This window comes from Morus notabilis, unplaced genomic scaffold (genome assembly GCF_000414095.1).
Source record: "Morus notabilis unplaced genomic scaffold, ASM41409v2 Scaffold1317, whole genome shotgun sequence".
Taxonomy (NCBI): domain Eukaryota; kingdom Viridiplantae; phylum Streptophyta; class Magnoliopsida; order Rosales; family Moraceae; genus Morus; species Morus notabilis.
Genome location: NW_010363007.1, coordinates 423,024 through 447,039, shown reverse-complemented (window position 1 = coordinate 447,039; position 24,016 = coordinate 423,024). Strand labels below are relative to the sequence as shown.

At 34.0% G+C, this 24,016-nt stretch overlaps 3 protein-coding genes across 4 annotated transcripts; 1 reads left to right on the top strand and 2 right to left on the bottom strand.

The window, feature by feature from the left end:
- Window positions 1-1,085: 1,085 nt before the first annotated feature.
- LOC21398520 (transcription initiation factor TFIID subunit 12) lies at window positions 1,086-5,215 on the bottom strand. Of its 2 annotated transcripts, none has more exons than XM_024169018.1 (9): window positions 4,624-5,215; window positions 4,216-4,371; window positions 3,063-3,665; window positions 2,631-2,705; window positions 2,281-2,359; window positions 2,143-2,207; window positions 1,945-1,980; window positions 1,661-1,848; window positions 1,086-1,562 (listed from the first exon to the last, which is right to left on the bottom strand). In XM_024169018.1, the coding sequence occupies exons 1-8, from the start codon at window positions 5,197-5,199 to the stop codon at window positions 1,717-1,719; spliced, it is 1,722 nt and encodes a 573-aa protein (XP_024024786.1). In that variant the 5' UTR covers window positions 5,200-5,215; the 3' UTR covers window positions 1,086-1,562; window positions 1,661-1,716. The 2 variants fall into 2 exon arrangements, with proteins under 2 accessions (XP_024024786.1, XP_024024787.1); XM_024169019.1 differs by having other exon boundaries at window positions 3,063-3,662.
- A 1,664-nt stretch (window positions 5,216-6,879) lies between these two features.
- On the bottom strand, window positions 6,880-11,002 carry LOC21398519 (solute carrier family 35 member F2). The gene is made up of 11 exons (XM_010103292.2): window positions 10,783-11,002; window positions 10,572-10,666; window positions 10,090-10,147; window positions 9,410-9,601; window positions 9,219-9,295; window positions 9,026-9,108; window positions 8,489-8,540; window positions 8,174-8,242; window positions 7,649-7,735; window positions 7,463-7,527; window positions 6,880-7,107 (listed from the first exon to the last, which is right to left on the bottom strand). Exons 1-11 carry the CDS (start codon window positions 10,916-10,918, stop codon window positions 7,011-7,013), a joined length of 1,011 nt encoding a protein of 336 aa, XP_010101594.1. The 5' UTR covers window positions 10,919-11,002; the 3' UTR covers window positions 6,880-7,010.
- An 8,708-nt stretch (window positions 11,003-19,710) lies between these two features.
- On the top strand, window positions 19,711-20,664 carry LOC21398517 (zinc finger A20 and AN1 domain-containing stress-associated protein 4). Its single transcript, XM_010103290.2, has 2 exons — window positions 19,711-19,890; window positions 19,996-20,664. The coding sequence occupies exon 2, from the start codon at window positions 20,084-20,086 to the stop codon at window positions 20,591-20,593; it is 510 nt and encodes a 169-aa protein (XP_010101592.1). The 5' UTR covers window positions 19,711-19,890; window positions 19,996-20,083; the 3' UTR covers window positions 20,594-20,664.
- The last annotated feature ends 3,352 nt before the right edge of the window (window positions 20,665-24,016 follow it).

The following is a 24,016-nucleotide window of genomic DNA, read 5'->3' as shown; positions in this document are numbered from 1 at the left end:
ACAAATTTTGTAATCGATGATGACAAACTAGACATCTTACAATGGTAGAAGAACAAGACCGATCGTTTTCCAACACTGCCCGTAATAGCTCGTGACATTCTGACAACTCCAGTGTCAACGGTAGCATCGGTGCAAGCATTTAGTGCAACCAACCGAATTCTTGACGAGAAGAGAAGCATAATGCATCCAGATATCTTGGAGGGGCTAATGTGCGTTAAAGATTAGGAATATACCAGAAGACGAAAACAACAATATACAGATGATTCAATGCAAGACTATTTTTCTAACTTAAAAATAACATAATCTTTTCAAAGCACTTAGGTTTTGTAATTTACTTATCCTAGAATACTGCACTCTTTTTTCCTTCGCTAAGGTTTTGTCCCGATCTCCTCACGAGTTTTACTTGAAAAGATTTTTAACGAGACTGTCATTTATGTGTACTTATTTATATTATCTCAATTCAATAAAATCACATTTTTTATGGGCATATGATATATTTTCTTTTTTTTAATTAAATTTTGTAAAAAAAAAAATTACAAGGGCCATGGCCAACCCGTGAAGGGCCTGGGCCCAGGCCCGGCCCTGGCCCTTATGGACTAGGGTCGCGGGCCAATTCTGGGCCTGAGAGTTTCTCCTCAGGTCCGGCCTTGGCACGGCCCAAACCCGCCACAGGTCTGGGGTCAGATGTGCCGTGCCGGCCTGACACAGCATGTTTGACAACTCTAGGCTGCTCACCTAAGGAAGAATCTTAACTGAAAAGCCATATTTTTTATGAACTACAAGGACAACTAAATGCCTTATTAGTTTGGAAAATAAATGCCTTATCAAATTCATTGCCCATGTTTGTGACAAAATAATAATAATAATAATAATAATAATAAGCACAGAGAAAGTTCAAGTGGAGGTTCAGCACATGATGTTCCAACCATTAGAGAAAGTGCACATGCTCAAAGTCCCACTAGAAAATTATTCACTATACTTGCATACACAAGACACTTCCATGTGCACACATGGGAAAGCCATCATTATTTCCCCCAACAGGTAAAATAAACTATCATCCCAAATTAGACGAGATCAGATTATGTAGAAAGAAAAGAGAGGGAAAAAAGAAGGAAAAAAAAAACTTGAAATAATGCAACAATCACCATCATCACCCACTACTATCCACGATAAAGAATAAGTTAAAAGTTTAATTAGGGAAACCAAGATCTCGAGACCGAAGAGAAAATCTTGCTTTGTAATGAACGAAAAAATTGGCTAAGACTGTAATTCGTTAATTTGCAGCCGAAAGAAAGACAAAAACAGCAGAACATTTCGGGCTCTGCCATGCTGAAAAAAGTGATTTAACATTTATACCACGGTGACCTCTAAAAAGGGAATGCAATCAGAAAACTTTGTGCATGCACCAAGTGGTTACTGCTGTGGAACAAGTCGGTGAACCCGCAATATCGGGATGCATCATTGTGTGAAACAATGGTTGGAAAAATATTTGGTAACGACTTCAAAAAGAAAAACAATCCTGATTGCATCACATCAGGATTTCATTCTGCAAAACTTGACGCCTGCACCAAACAAGAGAACTTAGGGATGTTTGCGAAATTCCTTTGCATATGGATATGGATGATATCTGCATACTATTGTATAAAGATACAAAACATACCTTTGTTGGCATAAACATTCTTGGATTAAGCAGTGTCGATGAACGCCCTTGTCGAACTATATTTTGACATTTGGAGAGCCTTTGATATTGGCAGGTGTCTTTACCAGACTTCCCTTTGCATTTCCAGCAGCTTGTCCACTGGGATTTCTAGTATTTGCCGTCTCGGTTGTCAACATGGACTTCTTTATCTGCCCAAAAGGGAAAAAAAAGCTTATTAGACATACAAATTACACGCCAAAGACGTTAGATATGCCAACATCAACACCCGCATACACACAACTTACAGCTACAAGACGTTCCATGTGGATATCGTTCACAACCTGCAAAACCATCATAAAAAATACCCAAAAAGAAAAAGGGCAAGTGATTAGGACTTTGAGAAGTGTCGGCAGATTATCCTCAAGGAAAACATAATTACCCAATAACAACATTCTTATACCACAAAACCAATGCAAGAGAGCCAAGTAAATGACAATTCTTACCGGTTTTCTAAAGCTCTTAATCTCATCACCACCAAACCCGGGAAGGGTTATGTTCCAATTTCGTTCTGCATCAGAAATAAATTAACTTCTGCATGTAAGAAAGTAGAAACTAAACCAAGAATTTTCTCATAAACTAACCAAGATGTAGGAGTATGTCCTTTGCTTCCAAAGTTGTTGATTTTCGATGCTTAGCGAGTGAGCAACCAAATGTTGTAATCTGCCCAACAAGGAAGATACGAGATAATTGAGAAAAGACAAAGTAGAATAACCTAGTATTACAATCAAGGGTAAGAGAACATTGTACTCATAGCTGGAGATTATTTAAATGAAAAAAAAAAAAAAAAAAAAAAGACCAAAAGAAGAAGATACCAAGTACCAGCGTTACAACATTTTTTTTAGAGGAGAAGAAAAAAATTATCTTGATATGACTCGTCCATTGGGCATATAAAATTACTAACAAAATAATAAATTTCAGTTTGATTACTTACAGACTCAACAAAATCATCTGCAATATCCATAAGAATGTCTTCAACTTCAGGATCTAACTTCTCAGATGGATCAACCTGTCCGTGAAGCATTAATAGCAGGTAAAAATAATGAAAATCAGAACACAAACATAGAAGATTTTTTAAGACTGAAATCAAGATCGTGATGAAGCAATTCAATTTTTGTTATCTTGGAGCATATAGACTAGGCATTCAGAGGATTAAATGGAGTTCAGCAGGGAATAACCACGTTAGGTGTGGCAAGTAGATACCCGATGCAAAATAGATGACTACAAAGTCTTAAGCTTAGCTTTGCCAATAATTACCCAGAGTTTCCAACATCAATTCAAGTCTACTATCATTTATCTATAAATGATTTATTTCAGAATAAGAATTTGATAGATTGATACTGATAGAGAACCAACACGATCTCACCTGACTGACTAGCTCATGGATGCTTCTTTTGCTAAGAATCCTATTACAAGATTCATCAGTTTCTGCAGTAGATATTCTATTCTGAGGCACTGACTGAACTGTATTAGGTTGTACACTTGCAGGAGTAGACGACTTTTGGTTTCCCGAAGCCTGAACCCTTGTAATCTGTTGTTGATGGGATAAAGCTTGTGGAACTCTTGATGAGGGAACTTGTTTACCATAATGTTCATGCGCTTGTTGTGACGGTGAAGGTTGTTGCTGCTGCTGCTGCAAAGCTGACATATGTTGCTGTGCAGTCATGGGTAGTTGATGATTCTGTTGCTGTTGCTGTTGCTGTTGCGGTTGCGGCTGCAGCTGCGATTGCGGTTGCAGTTGCGGTTGCATTTGCTGTTGAGGTTGAGTTTGCATGTGTGATCTCTGCTGCAGGGACTGCGGATTCATCGGCTGCCTATATGAAGGGGATGGTAGAGGAGGCTTACCTTGTGATCCAGATGCCAACCACGGCTGATTAAGAGACTGCACACTTTGGGACATACTCGGTGATGGCGAACCAGGAGATCCTGCTGATGGCACTCTCAGAAGGCTATGAGCCTGGTAATTCTGCTGCAGAGAAACCAATTAACAAATTTACTAATCTATAGGAATGAGGACTTTTCAATCGCCAGGGATGTACCGAAAAACACAAGAAAATACCAAGTTGTATGGACCAGATAACACAAGTACGCAACCCAAAGATAAGAATTAATCGATCACGCTGAACTTAAGAGGAAGATACTTTCCCCATTCATCTGAGACCATCTACAGGTGCCATTTCAATATCTTGATCCTTCAACAAATAAATACTGCACTATTTCAATACTACACTTGGCACCTTTATAGTAAACAGCCATATATCAACTCCTTGTCCTTCATTTTTCAATATCCATTTCTAATGAAAATGAAAAGTTGAATTATAAACCTTAGCCGTTTGAAGATTTTCAACTGTCCACATGCTTTATGAAGTAAGGGGTACTGAACACAGACACCCCACTTGAAAAATAACATAACACGAATGCTCCCTTTAATAACGACAAAGCAAAGCATTAGGAATGGTATGCAAGTAATTACACAAAAACAAAAAATGAAATGAGTTAAAATTGAAAATGTCACTTACTTGCGAAGAAGGAAGCTGATTACTGGGGGAAGATACCGGCCTCAGAGAGGGTTGAACAGGCCTTTGTTGATGGTGAGGCGGTATCCCACCCGGCCGCATTTGCGCACCAGAACTGAGCGATCCCAGCATCCCGATTCCTTGCATGGACGGCCTCACCTAAATATTCAAGATATCTATTACTACAAGCATGTTATGACACCCTCAATATCTCCAACCCCAGCAATTTGGTACTCTAAAGAGCTACAAAGACAAAAGCTTTGCCTATAATCCTCAATTCAGCTTCTCAGAAATGCATATGAACAGTAAATTCTTCAAAAATAAATCATTTTGGCGGACTAATTTTCGCTACATGCATTTGCATGCCGCACAGAAACCTAAAATTTCAAAAACCTAGTCTGCAATTCTCACCTGAGAAGCATTGGAATTTGGGGACGATTCGGGAAGACCGACGCCGCTACGACCTAATCCACCGAAATGTCCGTACGACGCCGAGAAAGGCGCGGGCTGGGAAGGCGAGGGGCTCGGCCGGTGCGCCGGAACGCCGATGGCGACACCGCCTCTAGGCGGTGGCGCAGAGGTCGGAGGCAACGCCGAAGAAGAAAGAGAAGAAGAGGAAGGAGAAATTCCGGCGGAGGCTGAAGACGGTGCCAAATGAGACGGCTGCCAAGGGCGAGTCAGTGTTGCCGGAGGCCTGCTCGGCGGAGGAAGGGACTGAGAATGTTGCAGCGGCAATGGCGTCGGCGGCCTAGGGTTAGGGTTTTGGTTGGGGACGGGGTTGGGGTTTGAGGAGGGCGGCAGTGGAGTCAGAATTGACGACGGAGTCGCCGTTGCGGAGGAAGACGGCGATGGCTGTGGCTGCGGCTGTGGCTGCGGCTTTGGCGGCGGAGGTTGTGGTTGTGGTTGGAGCTGTGGTGCGGTGGGAGCGGCGGAGACGGCGGCGGAAGTTGCGATCGGAGGAGGAGGAGCGGGGTTTTGTTGATCCATAGGAGAAAGCGGTAAAACTGCTTGTCAGAGTTCGTGGTTCGTGTGTCGTTTGAGGATATATATTGTTTGGTTTTTTTATTTTGTTTTTGTTAATTAATAATTAATGGATGTTCATTTTCTTGGGGGAAATATAAAGGGGTCATATTTAAAAATAACTTTTATAATGGAGCCGCTTTAGCTCGTATATTTCTATGATCTTTTATATTAAAATTAATCAAGAAGTATAAATTTTTAAAAGGAATATTTTTAGTAAATTTGTAATTTTTTCAATATTTTAAAAGACATAAAAGAACCATCAATGTCGTTTAATCTCGTTCGTCACTGTTATCTTTCGTGTCGTTTTATATTCTATTGACTTTTGTCGCGTTTCGTTTATTGCCCCGTTTGTTGTTATTATTTTTTATTGTCGTTTATTCTAATCGTCTTTGTCTAGTGTCATAATTATCATTTTATCGTTTCTGTTGTTTGTCTGACCGATGTCTTCCCGTTTTCATATTATGGTCAAAATTGTGATTGTAGTTTTGTTCTATTTCGTTGTCGTTCCTGTTTTTGTTGAAAATTTGGTTGTTTTGATTGTCGTTTGAATTTTTTACGCTGATTGTCGTTTGATTTATATTATTGTAGTTCTCTTATTATCTTTTTCTTATTTATTGTAGCTTCAGTTTTTAATGTCGTTTTATTGTCCAATTGTGCCTTTTCTATCTGTTACTCTTTTTTTTTTCAGTGTAATTGCTTTTTTTTTTTTTCCCGTCTTGTTGTTTGTTTGTGGTACATTTTTATCCTGTCGTCATCCATGGTTTTTTTTTAAGTGTAATGGTATAAATAATATTTTTTTTATCATTTTAAGTGGTATTTCTTTTTTTTTCCATTTTTTTCCCTCTTTTACTCAACCACCAACAGAATTAAAAATTCTTGGGAGTAAACATATCCTAACTTAAAGAGCCCATATGATATGGACTCCACTGTTCAACAATGGTCATAAAAAGCGCACCGTATTGTTTGCTTTGCTCTCCTTTATTTTAGTATTTTTTTTTTTTTGCATTTTCCTTTTTTTGGTAGCTTTTTATTTTTTTATTAAAATCATAAATGGTCCTTAAGATTTATCCTCAATGACACTTTGATTTTTGACTTTTAAAGTGTCTCACAGTTAATCTCTAAGCTTTTACTCGATTTTAGTTTTGATCTTTTTGTCAACTAGATGTTAAATATTTAATGAAATCTGTGTAAAAGTACGAACTAAAATTGAAAATAGTTAAATTATCAGTAGAAATTAACTTTTGTTTTTGTGTTTTTTTATTCCTCAAACTTTATATGTTTCTAATTTTGGTCCCTTATTTACACAGATTTCATTAAATTTTTACACTTAGCTAACGAAAAGACTGAAATTAAAACAAAGTAAAACTTCATAAACAAATTATGAGACGTTTTAAAAGTAAAAAAATAAAGTAAGATTGAGGGTAAATTTTAAGAACCATTTATGAGATTAATCTTTTTTTTCTCATCCTCTATCCTATTACATATTTATACAATACAATTACGTAGCTGGTGAGTTCTTAAAAATATTAAATTGAACTCTTCTTAACTGTCTTTTGTTACGTTCTTTATACAGCAATATAGATATATCTTTTGTTAAAAATATTAAATTGAACTCTTCTTAACACTTGATTATCTAGACTGATCTTCCCTCTGTCAATGATCTTCTCAATATTCCCTAAACGTCATAACTTTCCCAAGTCATATTCTGTAAGAAACAGGATCTTAATAAGCATGTGAAACTTTAAAAACAAGAATGGAGATTCTCTCTCCGTCTCTCATGAAGCCAAAGAACCATTCTCGCCGACGAGTACTTGGTACGGCACGTTGGCGTCTCCATCCTCCAAGGTTGATACCGGATTAGGATCTTTTTCACTGCATAAATAAAAGCACAAGTGTTGGGAGAAATAATCACATAATTAAACAGTTAAAATCTTTATACTCTAGTACTCAAGTAGAATTCAATCAATAAGGAAAATTTTCAAGTTGGGTAATACAAAGTTATCTTATGTATGCTAAAATGCACTCATAGAACCTCAGTGATTGAAAACTCTTTTTTAAGGTTAGTGGAAATAATTACATAATTAAACAAAAAGAACCATCTTTCTATGGTTCTTCTGAACATGAAAATAGAAAGAACTTACACATACATGAGCATATTTGTTAACCATGAACTACCACAACTATTCGATTAAAATGTGACCAATAAAAAGGAAGATACAGAACATACGTTGCTGAGTAAATGACGAGCCCAATAACAACAACCGCGAAAGAGATGTAGTATAACCAGTCAACCTGCAGATTTTGTGGTCGAATTTCGGTCAGTTTTCGCACCAGCAATGGCAGTTATAGCTAGAGAGACGGATAATGTGGTGGGAATTATGTCATTGTGTTGTCAACCAATGTTAAATGGTACCTTTTGATGGTAGAAAAAGATGCGAAAAACGACTGCCCACATGTCAGCTGTGAGAATAGAGAGGTTGAACATTGTAGCCCCACTCAGCTGCGACAAAAAAACTCCCAACCAAAAAAGGTAGAGGTGGTATTTCTCAGTAACTGATTCATGCCAACTAAGACACATTTGATCTATTGGAATATTTATACTAACACCCTCGAACCTACGTCGAAATTGCCTAACAGTCCTTGACCCGTTGACGGGACTTAAGTTAGATCACTGTAATTCAGTTTGGTCGGGAGGGTGTCACTGTAATATTGCTATTAATCAAGGGGTGTCGGTCTAATTTTTCCTATAAGGAATAGCAGTGACAATAACAGTAAGAAACAGGTTTTTTTTGTATCATTGGAGTTCCTAAGCAAGTAGTGATTACATCTTGATTCACATCGACTATTCGAATAACATTCTGGTAGAGTATTCTCAGGTGAAAACTAACTGGATATTATTGAAAGCAAATTTACCACATTAGAGTGAATGTAAATTAACCTTCAGAACATATGGAACCAGTGTGTAGAACATAAAGCCTGACATAACATAACCAGCAAATGACAATACCTGAAGAAAATATCCAATCAGAAATTTAAAATCTATAAACAAAACAAAACAAAGAAGAAAAATATTGTAGAAAGGAAATAGTAGAAAGGATTTCCTTCATGTCGAAACTTGTGTACAGATCCCCAGTAAAAAAAATGGTATAAGAATGTTTTGTTTTTTTCCTGAATATTGCAAAGCAAACTTTCAAAAGATCATTAATAATATGAGACAAAAAAAAAAAAGGTTATGCCGGCTTCAATAACTTACAATATCCGTGGTCCATCTGACTGATTCCAAGCTCTTCAGCTCTATAGGAGGTCTAAGACAATGTCAAGGAAATAAGGAATGGAGGCAATGTTGGCAAACAATACAAAATTAAGAATTCTAATGTCTCATTTTTGGTCCCCGAACTTTGAGGTAAATCCGTTTTTGGTCCCTACATTCAAAACGTCTCACAATTAGCCTCTGATCCATAAAATTTTCATTTAAGTCCTTCCATTAAGAATCCATTAAAAAGTAAATGAAAATTGAAATGTCACCATCATGTGATACTACATTAAAAGCTCATACTAATGTGTCATATGACTGTCACATGCCATTTTTCATTCACTTTCTTAAAAAATCTTGACGGAATGACTTTAATGGATAAAATTTATAGATCAGAGACTAGTTATGGGACGTTTAGAGTGTCAGAGACAGAAATAAAAATTGTTCCTAAGTTTAGGGGACTAAAAATTAGAATAACCCTATAAATAATATACAGAAGCTACTATTCTTGCATATTGAGTAATAAGAGAAGGATACATCTCACACAAAGTCACCAGAAATCCAAAGACACCAATCATGGAAACTACTTCAATTTGATCTTTCTTCTTAACACAAAACTCCTGCAATTTAGGAAGGACTAGGAACTTAGCAGCTCCAAGGAGGCAATCATTCTATTTCAGAATTGAAAAGGTAAACAAGAGATGGTAGGGAGAAAAGAGGACTAACCAACCTCACCAACATTGCTCAGTGCAAAGAAAATAGTCCCTAGAATGACAAGTGTGTCTCCAAGAAGAGGTTTTGAACGACCTACACAGAAAACCATATGCAACAGAATATCACAAAATTAAACATAATTCTACACACACAGTTGTGCCCTGAAAATGGAGAGAGTAGATCAAGAAAAGTGGAAAAGAAAGTGACCTCCACCACCCACCCCTGCATCGGACAGGAGCACCAGGCCAAGACCCGCCACACATATGGCTGCACCAAATAGCTGCCATAACGAATATCGAGTGCCTAGGACAATCCATGTCAAAACTATCACCCACGCTACTGTGCAACAGTCCAATAATGTCACACTAGTAATTGATGAGAACTGGAATGCCTTGTTAACTGCGTCAAAAACAAAAATCAAGAAATTAATAACTCTTTGATGTAGGAACGTCGCAACCATTCTTCTCAAAAGATGCAACTGATAGGAAATGCGCAATCAAATCCTTTAAAAACCACTCAGGACTAGACTTTGGAATCCATCCAAAGACTACTTGTTTGGGACCTTATTTTGAGGAGTTTTTTACGAATCCATGGACGCACTCAACAGAGGGCTTAGGCTCTTATTTGAGGCTCAAGCTACATAGGCTGTCTCCCAAATTCAAGTACGCTCTTGCATCACTCTTACATGTATTGCTCATTTGTCTAATGATCGACCTTAGCAAGAAGTAATACCCAATTTCAAAATGTTCATAAAGTAGATCTACCAATCATCTCCATGCCACATTGCAAGATCATGTTCAAAAATGAAGTCAATGATAAATTTTATTTTAAGGGGGCAACCATTATCATAAAGGCATGAAAAAGAAAGCTTAACCACCACCACGCACCAAAATAATTCCCGTGGACATCAACAAACCCCAACAGGATATACCAATACCAAGAAACCTGCAAGAACCCCACAAATTCATTATTTATCACAGTTTTCAGAACTTCCCAATTAAGCAATCTAACTAAAATCAACAAAACCAATTAGTAGTTCTTCTTAATCCTAGCTTTCTAACAACAAACTTAGGAGACGTTTAGTTCATGGATTAGAATCATGTGATTAGAACCATTTTCGATTTACGTGTATTTTTTGTGAGAGAAAACACTGTAGCGAACCATGAACTATGATTCAAATCATGATTTGAATCCTCCAACCAAACATCAGATTAGATCATCGGTAAAAAATTCAACTGTCGCAATTCCCGTCCAATCAATGTATTCGTGTTGAAGCGGCACGGCATGATTTGGACAATGGATTTGAATTCACCAACATTATGGAAAATGATAAATGAAAAAAAAAAAAAAAAAACACATATATACATACACGCAGTCCCTGGCGCCTATATAGCAAGATACTCCCATAAACCAAAACCAAACTCAAGTAAATGAAAAGGCTCTGAGTAAGAGGCGCATCCACACCTACATCCAAATCCCATAATACAAACAAGACACTAAATCCAACAATCTAAAGAAAAACCAAAAAGGAAAAAGGAAATAGACAATGAAATCTGAAATGGGTTTTAGCCAAAAGTTACCCAGACTTGCTATGAGAGAGGAAGTGAAGCTCATAAGCGCAAGAACCAAGGAAAGGAGCTGACCCAGGACCAGCAAGTACAAGTTTCTCAAGGTTCCATGGCTTCTCCACCAGCTCTTTATTGCGCACCAGTTCATAGCTTATGAGCTCTGATATAGAAAAAGAAAAAGAAGAAGAAGAGTCAAGTTTGAGCTTCTTGTTTGTGTCACTGTTCTTGAAAAAGTAACGGATGTGATAATTATGTTGTGCATACACACACACACACACACACACACATATATATATATATATATATATAGTTTCACGTGGATTTTCATTGATTGGAACGTCCCATCTACCTTTCTTTATTACTTGAACTTCTGTGGCAGATCACGACCACGTTTTTCCCTATGTTAAGGAAAAACATAAACTATCTTACGTGACGGTTAGCACGTTATCCCTGATAACGAGAATTCTTGAGTGGAAAAAGGATTACATGATCTCGTTCTTTTGCACCTAAATTGAAAAAATTTATTGCGCACGGTTAGCACGTTAAGTTCATATTTTTTTTTTTTTTTGTAAAATTTGAATTTAAACTTGAATTTGAACTAAAATTTGAGTTCAAGTTCTCCCTTCAATTTAAGTTTTTAAACTCATACTTAAGTTAATAAACAGTATTTTTTCTATTCTTTAAAATGACATAACTTTTTTAATTTAATTCCGATTGAGATGATTTTTTTTTCTATGCATTCACAACGAAGAGACGAATAAAACCACACGCATATACCATATTAAAATTTTTCATTACCATTGAGTTTTTATTAAAATACTATTTACATATAAATTCAAATTTTGACCCACTCAAACACAAACTCAAAAAGATTATTATCTCAAACCAAGTTATAACTCAAATTCAACTCAAATTACCATAACTCAAAAATCTTTTTCAAGATTTTACGTCTTTATTTCTTTTTTTTCTTAATAGGTCTTTTTTTTTCAACTACTGATAGTTAATTGTTGAATTAAGATTTTTACAGTTTAATTTGAGAGTACTCATATTAAAAATTTACACCGTACGACACAGAACTGCTGCAATCACATGTGAGATTGTTAAAAACACAATTTAACAGTTAACCAACAGTAACTATCAGTAGTTAAAAATGACTGAGTGTATCGAAAAAAATTCCCCTTTTTTATTTTAGTATATAATTTAGATGAAATTAAATGGCCACCATAAAAAGCTCCTCAATAATGATGTAAATTGAAGTTGCAATTTTATTGAATCTTTCGACTTTCTTGGGCTGTTACTCTCGTATGGATATTGACATATTTGTACACATTTAAAAATATAATTTACACAAAAGACATCAACGTAGCTGCTAATTAACTTCAATTTATGCAAATACATTTGAGGGGAAAAAAAAATAGAATCAATATGAGAAGTAAAATTACTAGAAAACGTAGAGGTCGAACCGAATGAAAGAAACAGAAAATTCAAAAGAAAGAACAAGAATTCAAGAGAAAAGAAATTTGAAATCTGGATGATATTTTAAGACGGTTTTAGAAATACAAACCTTTGTTATACGCCCATGAGTCCATGACTATGATTTTATGAGTTGGGCATGTGCATCCCAAAAGAAGAAAGATCTTTTGGTACAGCTGTGCAACTGCAACATTATGGCCAAAAGGGAGATTTTCTTTTCTTTTTTTTTTCTTTCGCTCGAGGGTCAAAAGAGAGTTGATGATGGGTGCGTTTTTTTTTTTTTTTTTGTTTGAATTGTTTTTTTCTCTCACAAAAATTAAAATTTATTTTTAAATTTTTTAATTTAAACATATAAATCAAATAACACCGCTTTATTTATCAAAAAGAAAAAAATAAATAAATGAGGAGTTAATGAGGCAAGTCCCACGTTAGCGAGAAATGAGGTGCAATTATGGTATTTTGGTGTCCACAATCTTATTCTAGTCAACCATTTTCCAAATAGAATTATCGATGAGGTCCGTTTATAGAACACGATATTACCTTCTCCGTACGTGAATTATATGTTCTTTGTTTATGGGTTTAAAAAAGAAAATGGAGCTGAGGCCATAAGGTGAATTATTAATGTTTTATCCCCTAAAGTAGTAGTGATCAATGCTTTTTTTTTTTTCTTTCTTTTTCGTGGGTGTTGGCTTTTTTATCTTTTAATTTTAGACTTTTGGCTCTTTGACTATGAAATAATTTTTAAAGCAAAAATTGATCGTTGCAGTGTCCTATATCACATTCACAATAGACATCACCGAGGAAGCCTGCGAAGTGTGAATGTAATCCAACCACCTCTCAGGGTGGGACATGAATGTTGTGACGTTGATCATCTTGGACCGCCCTATACATGACGCAAATTGCAGAAGTAACGAAGCGAGAGGAAAAATTGTAATCTAAGCAATCTATTTATCAATTACACTGGTGAATTTATGAGAATAACAAGTTTTTTGGTTTCAATAGTTTAGTTGGACATTCAAATTTGTTGAGATCAAATTCCGTACCTCATTTCTCACTATATACGTGTCAACACATTTCTCAAAAAATGGGGTTGAATCACGAAATCGGCTGCCAGAAATGACCTGCTAGTCATCAGCAGGATCAGCTGTCCGAATAATCAATCTAGTGGTCTGCTACCCGAATGACCAGTCCAGCTGCGGAGCTGCCAGCTCAGCATCTGAATTTCAGCATTAATTCCACCATCACAATAGTCATATTCTGCAGGATATTGCCTCAAAATAGCAAAAGAGAAAGTCAATCTCTACCTAAACTTGCTCCTTAAGCAATTTCTCTACAAGGAAAGAATCTTCAATTAAAAGTCAAATGGGGAACTTACCTTAAATCAAATATTCAGCAATCAAGGCCTCTAAATCAGCCCTTGCACGTCCAAGGAAGAGGGAAAGACACATGGTCACGCACATCATCTCATGCCTACACCATTTTCAAGCACTCTTAGGAGCTTTTCCACCGCCCTTTACATATTTTTTAGTATTCTCTATAGTATTCTTCTAATATTTACGGAGAATGCCGTTGTAATCTTCGTCAATACTTATAGTGGAAGATCCAAATACCCTACAATGGACGTACCATGGGTTATCAAGGGAACCGTTATAAATTTTTGTGTCCCGCTCTCACTTTTGTTGTTTATTTATTTTCTCCGCGATCACGATATCTAACGCTCTAATCATCAGAATTCAGTCATTGGCCTCTAAAAATTTAATTGTAGATTTCACCATCTACAAAATTCACCTCAATATGAGCTATAGAGATCGAATTCCTCACTCACAAGTTCAAAAAGATGAAATCTAGAAATTAATAAAAAAAATAAGTGTAAAAAAGTTAAGAGCATCTCCAACACAATACTAAATTAATATGCCAATAATAATAATAATAAATTTTAGTATTTGATAGGAAAAACACTATCCAATATAATATTATTCCTTGCACTAAATTCATGACAAATTTGTCAGAAATTTGTCAATAAGTATAGCATATGACAAATTTAACATTTAATTGTTATTAGTTGCTATGTTCATTTTTTCATTTAATTACTGTAACACTTACATTTTTAAATTATTTTAAAATTAAAAGTTTACTTTTACAACATTTGAAACTCATAGTGCTTATAAAATGTCGCAAATCTTATAATTGTTTATTTACTTTAAATAGGTGAATTATAGGAAAACCACTTTTAGAGAATTGGTATTGGAATTTCTAGGAGTGTCAATTTGATTCATGACACGAAACACAACTCAAAATTCACATGAAGTTAGCAGGTTTGGGTTTACTATAAATGAGTTTTGGACATAATCGGGTTGACACAATTAATAAGCGAGTTAGGTTAGGGTTGAACTCCTAATACGAAGTGACACGAATTGACACAATTAACTATATATGTTATCTGCAATCTAATGATATGTGATATAACATGAAAATTTATATGACATATTAAATACAAATAACATGAATTATAATATTTGTAGGTAAAATTCATTTTTTTTAAAGAAAAATATAAATTGATCAATAAACATGTTAAACCTCTCATAATCGGGTTAAATAAGTCATTATTGTATTAGTTATTTATTCAATATATTATTGTTGACACAATGAACACAATTAATAAATGAGTCGTGTTTGGGTTGACATTTTTGACATGTTTAATAAACATGTCATATTTAGGTTGATATTTTCTAACACGATTAATAAACAACTTGACACAAACACGACTCACTAACACGAATTATTACCCCTACAAAAAAGAGACATCAGTGAATAACTAAACTTCATAAATGGTACGAACCCTAATTTTACCATCTTCCAAAGGCCATATCAGATAAAAACGGATCAAATTTCCCTTTCTCCTTCATTTTCTTATTGGCCACCATACCAATGTCACCTCTTGCATGCATGTTGCCGAAAAAATGTTGGAGTCACTCTCAACCTTCGAGGCCAGACTTCCATCAACTTTGCATGTGTATCACGTTAAACATATAGGGCCTCTTTGGTACATATATTTAAGTCTATGATTCTGATTCTGTTACAATATTTTTCTCTCATAAAAAATTTAAATAAAAAAAATTCCCGTCAATGATTCTCTCACAAAAAATTTAAAAATATAAATCAAAATCACTAACTTAAACACATGAACCAAATAAGCCTATAGAGATTATTTATACTCCTCCTCAAATTCCTATTGGATAAGAGAAAATTACATAATTTATCTTTAGGTGTGCATGAGCCTGAATTTTTACTCATTATTCTTAATTAATACCATTTTACTAATATAATTATTTGACTAAAAAGGTCATTAATCAAGAGAAAATTACATAATTTATCCTTATGTGTGTATGAGTCTAGATTTTTACATCTTATTCTTAATTAATACTCTTTTATTAGTATAGTTATTTTACTAAAAAAGTTATTAATTAAGAGTAAGAAATACAAATTTTGACCCATCAACTTGCTATGTTTGGTAGGAAGGAAAGAAAATAGGATAGAAAAGAAATATGGAAGTGATGGAAAATAGCAATGATGGAAAGAAAATTGATTTTCTTTTATGTTGTTTGATATGAGAAGATGGAAAGAAAATGAGCTTACCTGCACTTGTTTGGTATTGGAAGTTAAATTAGGAGGAAAGAAAAAATCTTACTCGTAAATTACTTTTATACCCTTAAATTTTTTGCTTGGATGTTGATAGAGAAAATGGTAGTTTAGTAACTTTGCTCACTTTAATGAGTTGTCCCCATTTTCCATCCCATTTTCTGCCCACTTGTGAAAAGAAAAAAAATAGTGGGGCCCACATATATTATTTTCCACTCCATTTTCTCTTCCTTTCTCTTTTCTCTCCTACCAAACAACCTACATTTTCATTTTTCCTTCCAAAATCCTTCCACTTTCGTCCTTCCTTCTACTTTTCTTTCCTACCAAACATACTCTTAAGGGATATTTGTATCATTCCCAAAAAATGGTTTCGGCCTTTGGGTGTGTTATCACAAGCTTTTGAGCAATATGGGCCGGGCCGCCCAAAGGGTGTGAAATCTCCCAGCTGGACCTTAACATTCGGACCACAGTAGTGACAGGCCCATGTATACATATGAGATGCCAATTATACGGAAATAGTAAGAAATAGGCTAATATAAAAATATTAAGAAAATATATAAGCTAATTTTTAGTTATAAAAATTAATAGGTCATAACTTGTTAAGTTACAGTTCATAACCAGATAAATTACGGACAAACTTGTTAAGTTATAGTTCATAACCATATAAATTATGGACAATAACTTGTCAAGTTATGGTTCATAACCAGACAAATTATAAATAAAAATAGTAATTTAGTCTATTTATTAACTTATATAAATTATTGACCTATTAATTTTAATTCATCTCAAATCTTTACCTATTTTCTTCTTTATCCTCTAATTATATTAGAGAATCGGGATCACATGTGCTCTCGAACTTACTTTTATTCTTGACAAGTAGTGCTTAAAGCTTCTTTTTTTTTTTTTTTTTTTTTTTTTTTTTTTTTTTTTTTTTTGGGTTGCCGGTAAAGTATTGCTTAATGCTTATGCGAGCATACTGGTCTTTGTCAAATAATCAAAGCGCAAGAGACAATACCAGCTTGTGTATGAACACTGATAGATTTGCAGAAATATCTCGTGCACGTATTTTGTATTTTCTAACCCGTCGACATCATGTTTCCATAATTTGTTTTTTTTTTTTTTAAAGTGACATTTGATTCATAAATTTAGAATTATGATTAATTATCTAATTTTTAAAATATAAATTCTTTATGAGAGAAAAATATTGTAACGAATTAAGAACTATAATTTTAAATCAAGTCAAAACCCTCGACACAAATAGAGCATAAGTGTTCAAATGTAAAATGAAAAATTTCTCGAAAAAGAAAAAGGACAAAGATGATGATAATTGTCCAAAATTTAGAATTAGAATATGATATTTTTAAGAGAAACGCTAGTATCGATCACTCTTTATATTTATTATTTGATACATGAGTTTTATTATTTCATTTTTTATTTAAATAATAATATATGATATTGATAGAATTTATGTGTTAAACAGTGAATTTAGAGAATAAATTTCTCTGTTTTTAAATTGTATTTTAGCCACTAAAAGTTTCGTAAAACACCCTTACTTTGAACCATTTTGGCCATTTAAATAGGAGCCAGATTCAATGTACTTCTCTCAACTGGGAAAAAAAAAAGAAAAAAAGAGAGGAAAAAAAAGGAAAGAAAGCAATGTATAGGGCAAATTATATATTTATATGGGTTGTCAACTTTCTCAACAAAAACAGTGTATGTATAGGGCAATAACAACTGAATGAGACGTTATTTTACCTTTTAACATATTCTTTATTTAAAAATAATAATTATTAGTGTCATTATGTCTCTCATTTTACTTATCACTCTAAATATTTTGAGATAACCACTAATATACAGAAAAAATCTAACTCAATTCTATTTAAATAATACACCTAATTTTCACTTATATCGTAACGACGCACATACATTAACCGAATTGGTGTTCTAAAATGGAGTTATGGTATATTAAATCATAAACGAATGTGAGAAAAAAAAAATGCATCTTTTATCGCTACACTAGAAAATAACGTACATGTATGTACCCATCCCATTAACAATTAAACATTAAAAAATTTGTAACCATTTTATTTTCTTTTTAAAAGAAGTCTATGCCCTTTAAACTATTGTTGAACATAATTCTAAATAAAATATAGATAAAATAAATAAATAAATAAATAAATAGTAAAAATAGTGTGAACATTTATTAGTTCACCGAAAAGAGTCCTGAGAATCTGCCGACTTAATACTCTGCTGTTTGTGGATAGAAGACCCCAAAAGCCCTTTCCACTTTAATACTTTCAATAATTAAAATGATTGGGAATAAGTTAAGGACCCAATTACACAAGAAAGAAAAATCCCATTGCGTAGTGGAACAACTTTCAGTTTTTCTAATATAAAAATAAAATCTAACGATATTCTTTTAAATTAAAATGGAGTAATATTTTATTTTATTTTTCTAAAATAAAAATTGATGAAGGCCATAAAAGGGATAATGCCAATTTAATCCGAAAGTACAAAACAGCTAAGCAGATAAGCAAAGGCGTAACGACACAAAGCAATCATAAACCCCACAAATAACACGCCTAACCTCGTAAAACAGGACCACTTCCATTTCGTCAATGTCGAGAACCATCCAAGACTTGCCACGTGTCACTCTAACCAATTAGCCACCACTAACTTATCATTAGGGATTATTTAGTTCACTTATTTGAATTTTTAATTTGAATTTGGATGTGATTTTATATAAGAACGTTTTACTGTAACAAAAATATTAGATGTGATTATTTCTGAGAATTTTTTACTGTAACAAAACTCGAATTCTAAATTTAAATCAGTAAAATAAATAGGACATTATTCTTTTATTTTTCATTCTTATTTTTTTAATGTTCTTATTTTATGCCATTTTTAATGTTCTTATCTTATGAGGATAAATTTTAAAAGTCCTTTATCTTTCACTAATTATAGTTTTATTATAGTAAATAAATTTTAAAAACAGTTATATTTAATTTTTTTTAATACAATCATATAAAGTTACATTTTAATTCGAATTAACGAACTAAACAAATTTAAAATTCTTCCTCTTTTACGTGCGTATTTGTTTTTTGAAATTTGAATACATTCCTTCTATTTTCAAAAATTAGTAAAATTAAGAATCTAACTTTGAAATTTCGTATTCAGTTTTATGAAATTGGGAAAATATGAATCATGTAAATTGCATGCCTACTTATAGAGCCAAATTTTGTTAAATGTGGATACTGAAATTTTAATGTAGCTGCCTAAAAACAAAAATGTAGTTATTTTTTGGATTTTAAAATCCTTGAATAATTTATTTAGAAAAAAATTAAAAACAATTATTACGTAATAAAATCCTTGAATAATTTGTTTGGAAAAAAGTTAAGAACAATTATTACGTAATTTTGCAGCATAAATTTGAATATAAGTACAATATTATTATTAAAATCCTAAAGTACTTTTAAAATTGTTGTATTTTAACCTAACTCTCAAAAAATTACCATATAGTGTAACTCTTACATTTTTGAGAACTCGCATTTACAAAAAAGTTTTACAAATTTTACCAACTTAATAAAAAAGAAAATTTGCATAATAAAGCAAAGAAAATTATAAAATTGTCAAATAATAATAAAATCATAAGAGGACATTTGCAGTTGGAGGATGGATAGGGATGGATAGCTAACAAGCAATATAAAGGCTGGACCCTTTCTCAATTAGAGCTCTCCAGGCTGTCGGCTCAGATATTTGCCAATTTTTTTTATTCTCTTTTTAAATTCAAGCATAAATGTCATTTCTAATTATTGATTGAAAAAAAAAAAAAAAAAAAAAAAAACTTTTATTCCCATTTTTGTCCCTTTCGCCGTTCCTTCGTCCGCAACCCCCCCTCGCTTTAATATTCCTTTCGAGCCCAAATTTTTCTTCCTTCTCTCTTAAGATTCCTCTCTTCGTATCTGAGTTTCTTCGTTTCACAGGTCTCTGAATCGTCGTCTTTCTCAGGTAAAATTGCTTTTTCTGTTTGGTTGGTGAGAAAGTTGAGGGAAAATTAACGGATTCTGTTGCGATTTGTTGCTTAGATCTCTTATAATCGGTCAATTTGTGCAGATCGGAGATTAGTAATTATCGGAATTTTGATTTTTCGGAAGAAAGCTAGACCTAGATATAGATCGAGTTCAGAAATTGGAGATCGGATATGGCCGAAGAGCACAGATGCCAAGCACCGGAGGGACACCGCCTCTGCGCCAACAACTGCGGCTTCTTCGGAAGTTCGGCCACCATGAATCTCTGCTCCAAATGCTACAGAGATTTCTGCCTCAAGGAGCAACAACAGGCCTCGATCAAATCCACCGTCGAAAACTCTCTCTCCGCCTCTTCTTCTTCCGCTTCCTCTTCCTCTCATTCTCTCTCCTCTTCCTTGAAAATCGCGATCGAGCCTCTTTCTGTCTCTTCTCCTCCGCCGCCGCCGGAGGCGGTTTTGCCGCGGAGCGCGCAGGACGGCGTCGTATCGCAGCCGAATCGGTGCTTGGTATGCCGGAAGCGGGTCGGGTTAACGGGTTTCAAGTGCAGGTGTGGGACCACGTTCTGCGGGGCCCACAGGTACCCGGAGAAGCACGGGTGCACGTTCGACTTCAAGACGATGGGGAGAGAAGAGATCTGCAGGGCGAATCCAGTGGTCAAAGCCGAGAAGCTCGATAAGATTTGACTTAATCTGGATCGTTGAAGAGGTTTCGGTTTGTGGAGATTTCGATGTGGATGGACGGCGATGATCGCGGGCGGTTCGCAAGCGGTTCATCGTGGGGCTGTGGTGGGCGGACAGGTGGCGGAAGATGATATATAGGATTGTGTCTCTCTTATTTTTATTTTTATTATTAATTTTTTTTTCTTTTTTGGGAATAAGGTTGTTTCTGTGAGCTTTTGATTTTGTATAAAATTGGAAAAAAATTATGTTTGGGATTGAAATTTCCAGTCAAATTCCGTGTAGATTCCTCATCTTTAGTTTTACGCATGAGTTTGAATCTTTCGTGATCAACCGGGCCTTTAATTTGCTCTTTTTTTCTCTCTCCCATTTTTACTTATTTAATTTAGAATACGACATATCGTAAAACGAAATTTTATAAGCGACTTATTCAAATACTGGTTGGACGTCTTTGCGTGAGAAAACGGTAAACTGGTTAAAAATTTGTTGTCGTTTAAGTGAAATAACATTTCCATTTTTGTGATTTTTAAATATAATAATATGATTAGGACCCAGTAGTTTGGCACAGATAGTTTGTTTATATTTAAATTAATTATGCCCCTAAAGTATAAAATTGTCCCTAGATTTTTTATAATAGTTCAAAATGCCTTCGATTTAAAAAAAAAAAAAAGAGAGTGTCGTGATGGATTTATTGACGTAACGCTCATTTTAAATATGTATTAAGTTCTAATTAAATCAGCGTAAAAGATTATTTTATTAAAAAACTCAAAAGAGCAAAAAAAAAAAAAAAAAGGAAAAAAAATAGGGCCTGTCTTTTTTGTTTCACCCCTCTCAAAGTACAGACCTAAAATCTATAATCAAACGCCTTGAAACAATAAGAACAATAGATCCAATCTTCAAATAAAAACACCCAAACAAAATTTAATCTCATTCAAACATCTCAAAATTGAGAGTTTGTTCGATACGATAATTTAAATTAATGCGATTTTAATTATGATTTTGAAATCTTAATTATAATTCATGATTTTAAGTTCAAATTATAATTCTAAAATTATGATTCAGAATAAAAAATTTAAATAATCTTGAATTAAAAGGGAGATTGTTTTAGAATTATAATTTGAGCTAGTTTAAAATGTCACATCAGATTCTGAATCATAATTGGTCTCGTTCGTTTCGTTGATTCGAGTTTAGAATTCGAGTTTTGCTACAGTAAAAAGCTCTCACAAACAGTCACATCTAACTTTTTTACTACAGTATCATTCAAACTAAATATTGATTCAGAATCACTGTAAACAAATACTAATTCTGAATTAAGATATAAAATCATAATCCTGCACTCTTAGAGAAAAAAAAAACCCCAGATCCCAAGTCGAGCAACCTAGACCCAGCGGTTCCTCTAAGGCCGTCTGCCCCACCTTTGTGCGACCTAGCCCCCTCCTCATACGCACAACGCCAAAGAATCCCAACGGAAGATTGCATCAACGCCTACAAAATTGCTCTCCCTCACTCTTTCACTCTCTCCACTCCGCACAATCCTCTAAGCTCTGTTCGTCATCAATGGCCGCCCCAAATCCGGACTCAACAAGGACGATGTCGTGAAGAATATTACGTACAAAGAACCCCTCTCAGCCGTCGATTTCACCATAACTGGCGTCGGCATTGAGTATCTCGTTAGTGCAGTGGACTGTGGAGGCAAGCGACTTGATTGTCGTTGGAGAAGGGACTATCGCCATCGAGAGGATGTGGAGGCTGGTTTGGCGCTCTGAGGTTGAGTGGGTTTTGAAAAGAAATTTCATATGTTTTATTTTTTTTCTTTTTTTTTAAATTAATTTGTTAATAACTAATCCGTTAATAACTAATCCTTTTTCAGTTTAATTTTAGATGTTTTACGTATTAAAATGAGTGCCATGTCAGCATATTGTTAAGACTATAGACCTAAGGTATATGAAGGGGTATTTTGCTTTATCTTTTTTTATAAATCGTCAGTTTTTATAATTTAAGGAATAATTTAAAATAATGTACATATTTCACGAGATATTTATGAAATTAATCTTTTATATTTTTGTTGATATACTCATTGGAATGATTTTTCATTTCCACCCCAAAAATCATCCTCTTTCCCTCCCCATTTCTGCTTAAAAAGAGACAGGATCGAAGTTAAAGATTTTCTATTGTGCCCGTTCTATTTCTCATCTAATATAATTATGTATTTTAAAACTATAATTAATTAATTCAAATAAAAGTATAAATTCACAATAAATTTAAATCAAAATTAAAAGTTCCATAAAATAAGTCAAATTCAAAACATATGCAAATCAAATCTTTGTAATAAAGTCACAAAAAGTTAAATATGTTTGAAAAAATAATATTATATATAACTATTTATATAAATATCTCGTTCATTTCACCAATTTGCGTTTTCAGTTTTAAATTTTTACAGTTAAAAGCTATCAGAAAATATTACATCTAATTTTTTCTGTTACAGTTAAAAACTCTTAAAAAATATTATATCTCAACTTAAATTGAAAATTCGAATCCACAAAACGAATCAGGCTAAAATATATTATACATGTATATCGAAGCGAAGGCGAGGTGAGCGAGTGCTTCCCCCCGTCTTGCTACGATTTGGGGAAAAGCATTTGTTTCCTTCCCCACCCCCATCCTCAGTTACAATCCTCTATCCCTGCCCGGCTGCCTCTTTTGGGGCGGATCCCCATGAGGAATACGGTCATCTCTAACCGTGTTGGACTGGAGTGGCAACCCCTTCAGAGCAAGTGCAGAAGACTAACATTTCGTTAGCCGTCTAATGTTTCTTGTTGTTTGGCTTACAAAGGCACATGCAGTTTATGCAGTTTGAAGTTTTTAACTAAAATTTGCTGCTGTTTAGAACTGTTTAGAAAAGAGAAAATTATAAATTCTATTTTTTAACTACTTAATTTATTAAAAATCTATTTTTTGAAACACTGTCTCTTAATTAGTTCTAATTTATTAAGGAGTAAAAATAAAATGACTATTTTTAAAAATTACCCTTTAGACAAATAAGAGCATATCCTTCTTATATTCAGAATTTTAGGTCTCGTTCACTTCGCGGATTCAAGTTTTCAATTCGAGCTGAGACGTGACATTTTCTGAGAGCTTTTTACTATAGCAGAAAAAGTTAGATGTGATATTTTCTGAGAACTTTTTGCTATAGAAACCTAAAATTGAAAACTCAAATCGATAAAATGAACGGTGCCTTATTCTCGTTAATCATCCATAGTTAGTTTTGTTTTGTTTTCTGTCGTCATATTTAGTTTTGCTCTAAAAGTTGTCTTCAAATCAACAAACTGCATGTGCCTTGTCCTTTCACCCTAAAAACAATGTCATTCATATCAGCAAAAAATGACAATTCAAATTTAATATTCTCATTGTCGTTTATGTAGAAACGTC

Bases quoted from the DNA above. Each gene is read 5' to 3' on its own strand.
- LOC21398520 (XM_024169018.1), bottom strand. From the start codon at position 5,199: ATGGATCAACAAAACCCCGCTCCTCCTCCTCCGATCGCAACTTCCGCC. The intron at 2,706-3,062 runs GTGAGATCGTGT...CTTCACGGACAG, and splicing joins TCCATGAGCTAGTCAGTCAG to GTTGATCCATCTGAGAAGTT. The intron at 1,981-2,142 runs GTAAGAATTGTC...ATGGTTTTGCAG, and splicing joins TTAAGAGCTTTAGAAAACCG to GTTGTGAACGATATCCACAT.
- LOC21398519 (XM_010103292.2), bottom strand. From the start codon at position 10,918: ATGAACTGGTGCGCAATAAAGAGCTGGTGGAGAAGCCATGGAACCTTG. The intron at 9,109-9,218 runs GTTGGTTAGTCC...CCTAAATTGCAG, and splicing joins CACTGAGCAATGTTGGTGAG to GAGTTTTGTGTTAAGAAGAA. The intron at 7,108-7,462 runs GTATGTTCTGTA...TTATTTATGCAG, and splicing joins CTCGTCATTTACTCAGCAAC to TGAAAAAGATCCTAATCCGG.
- LOC21398517 (XM_010103290.2), top strand. From the start codon at position 20,084: ATGGCCGAAGAGCACAGATGCCAAGCACCGGAGGGACACCGCCTCTGC.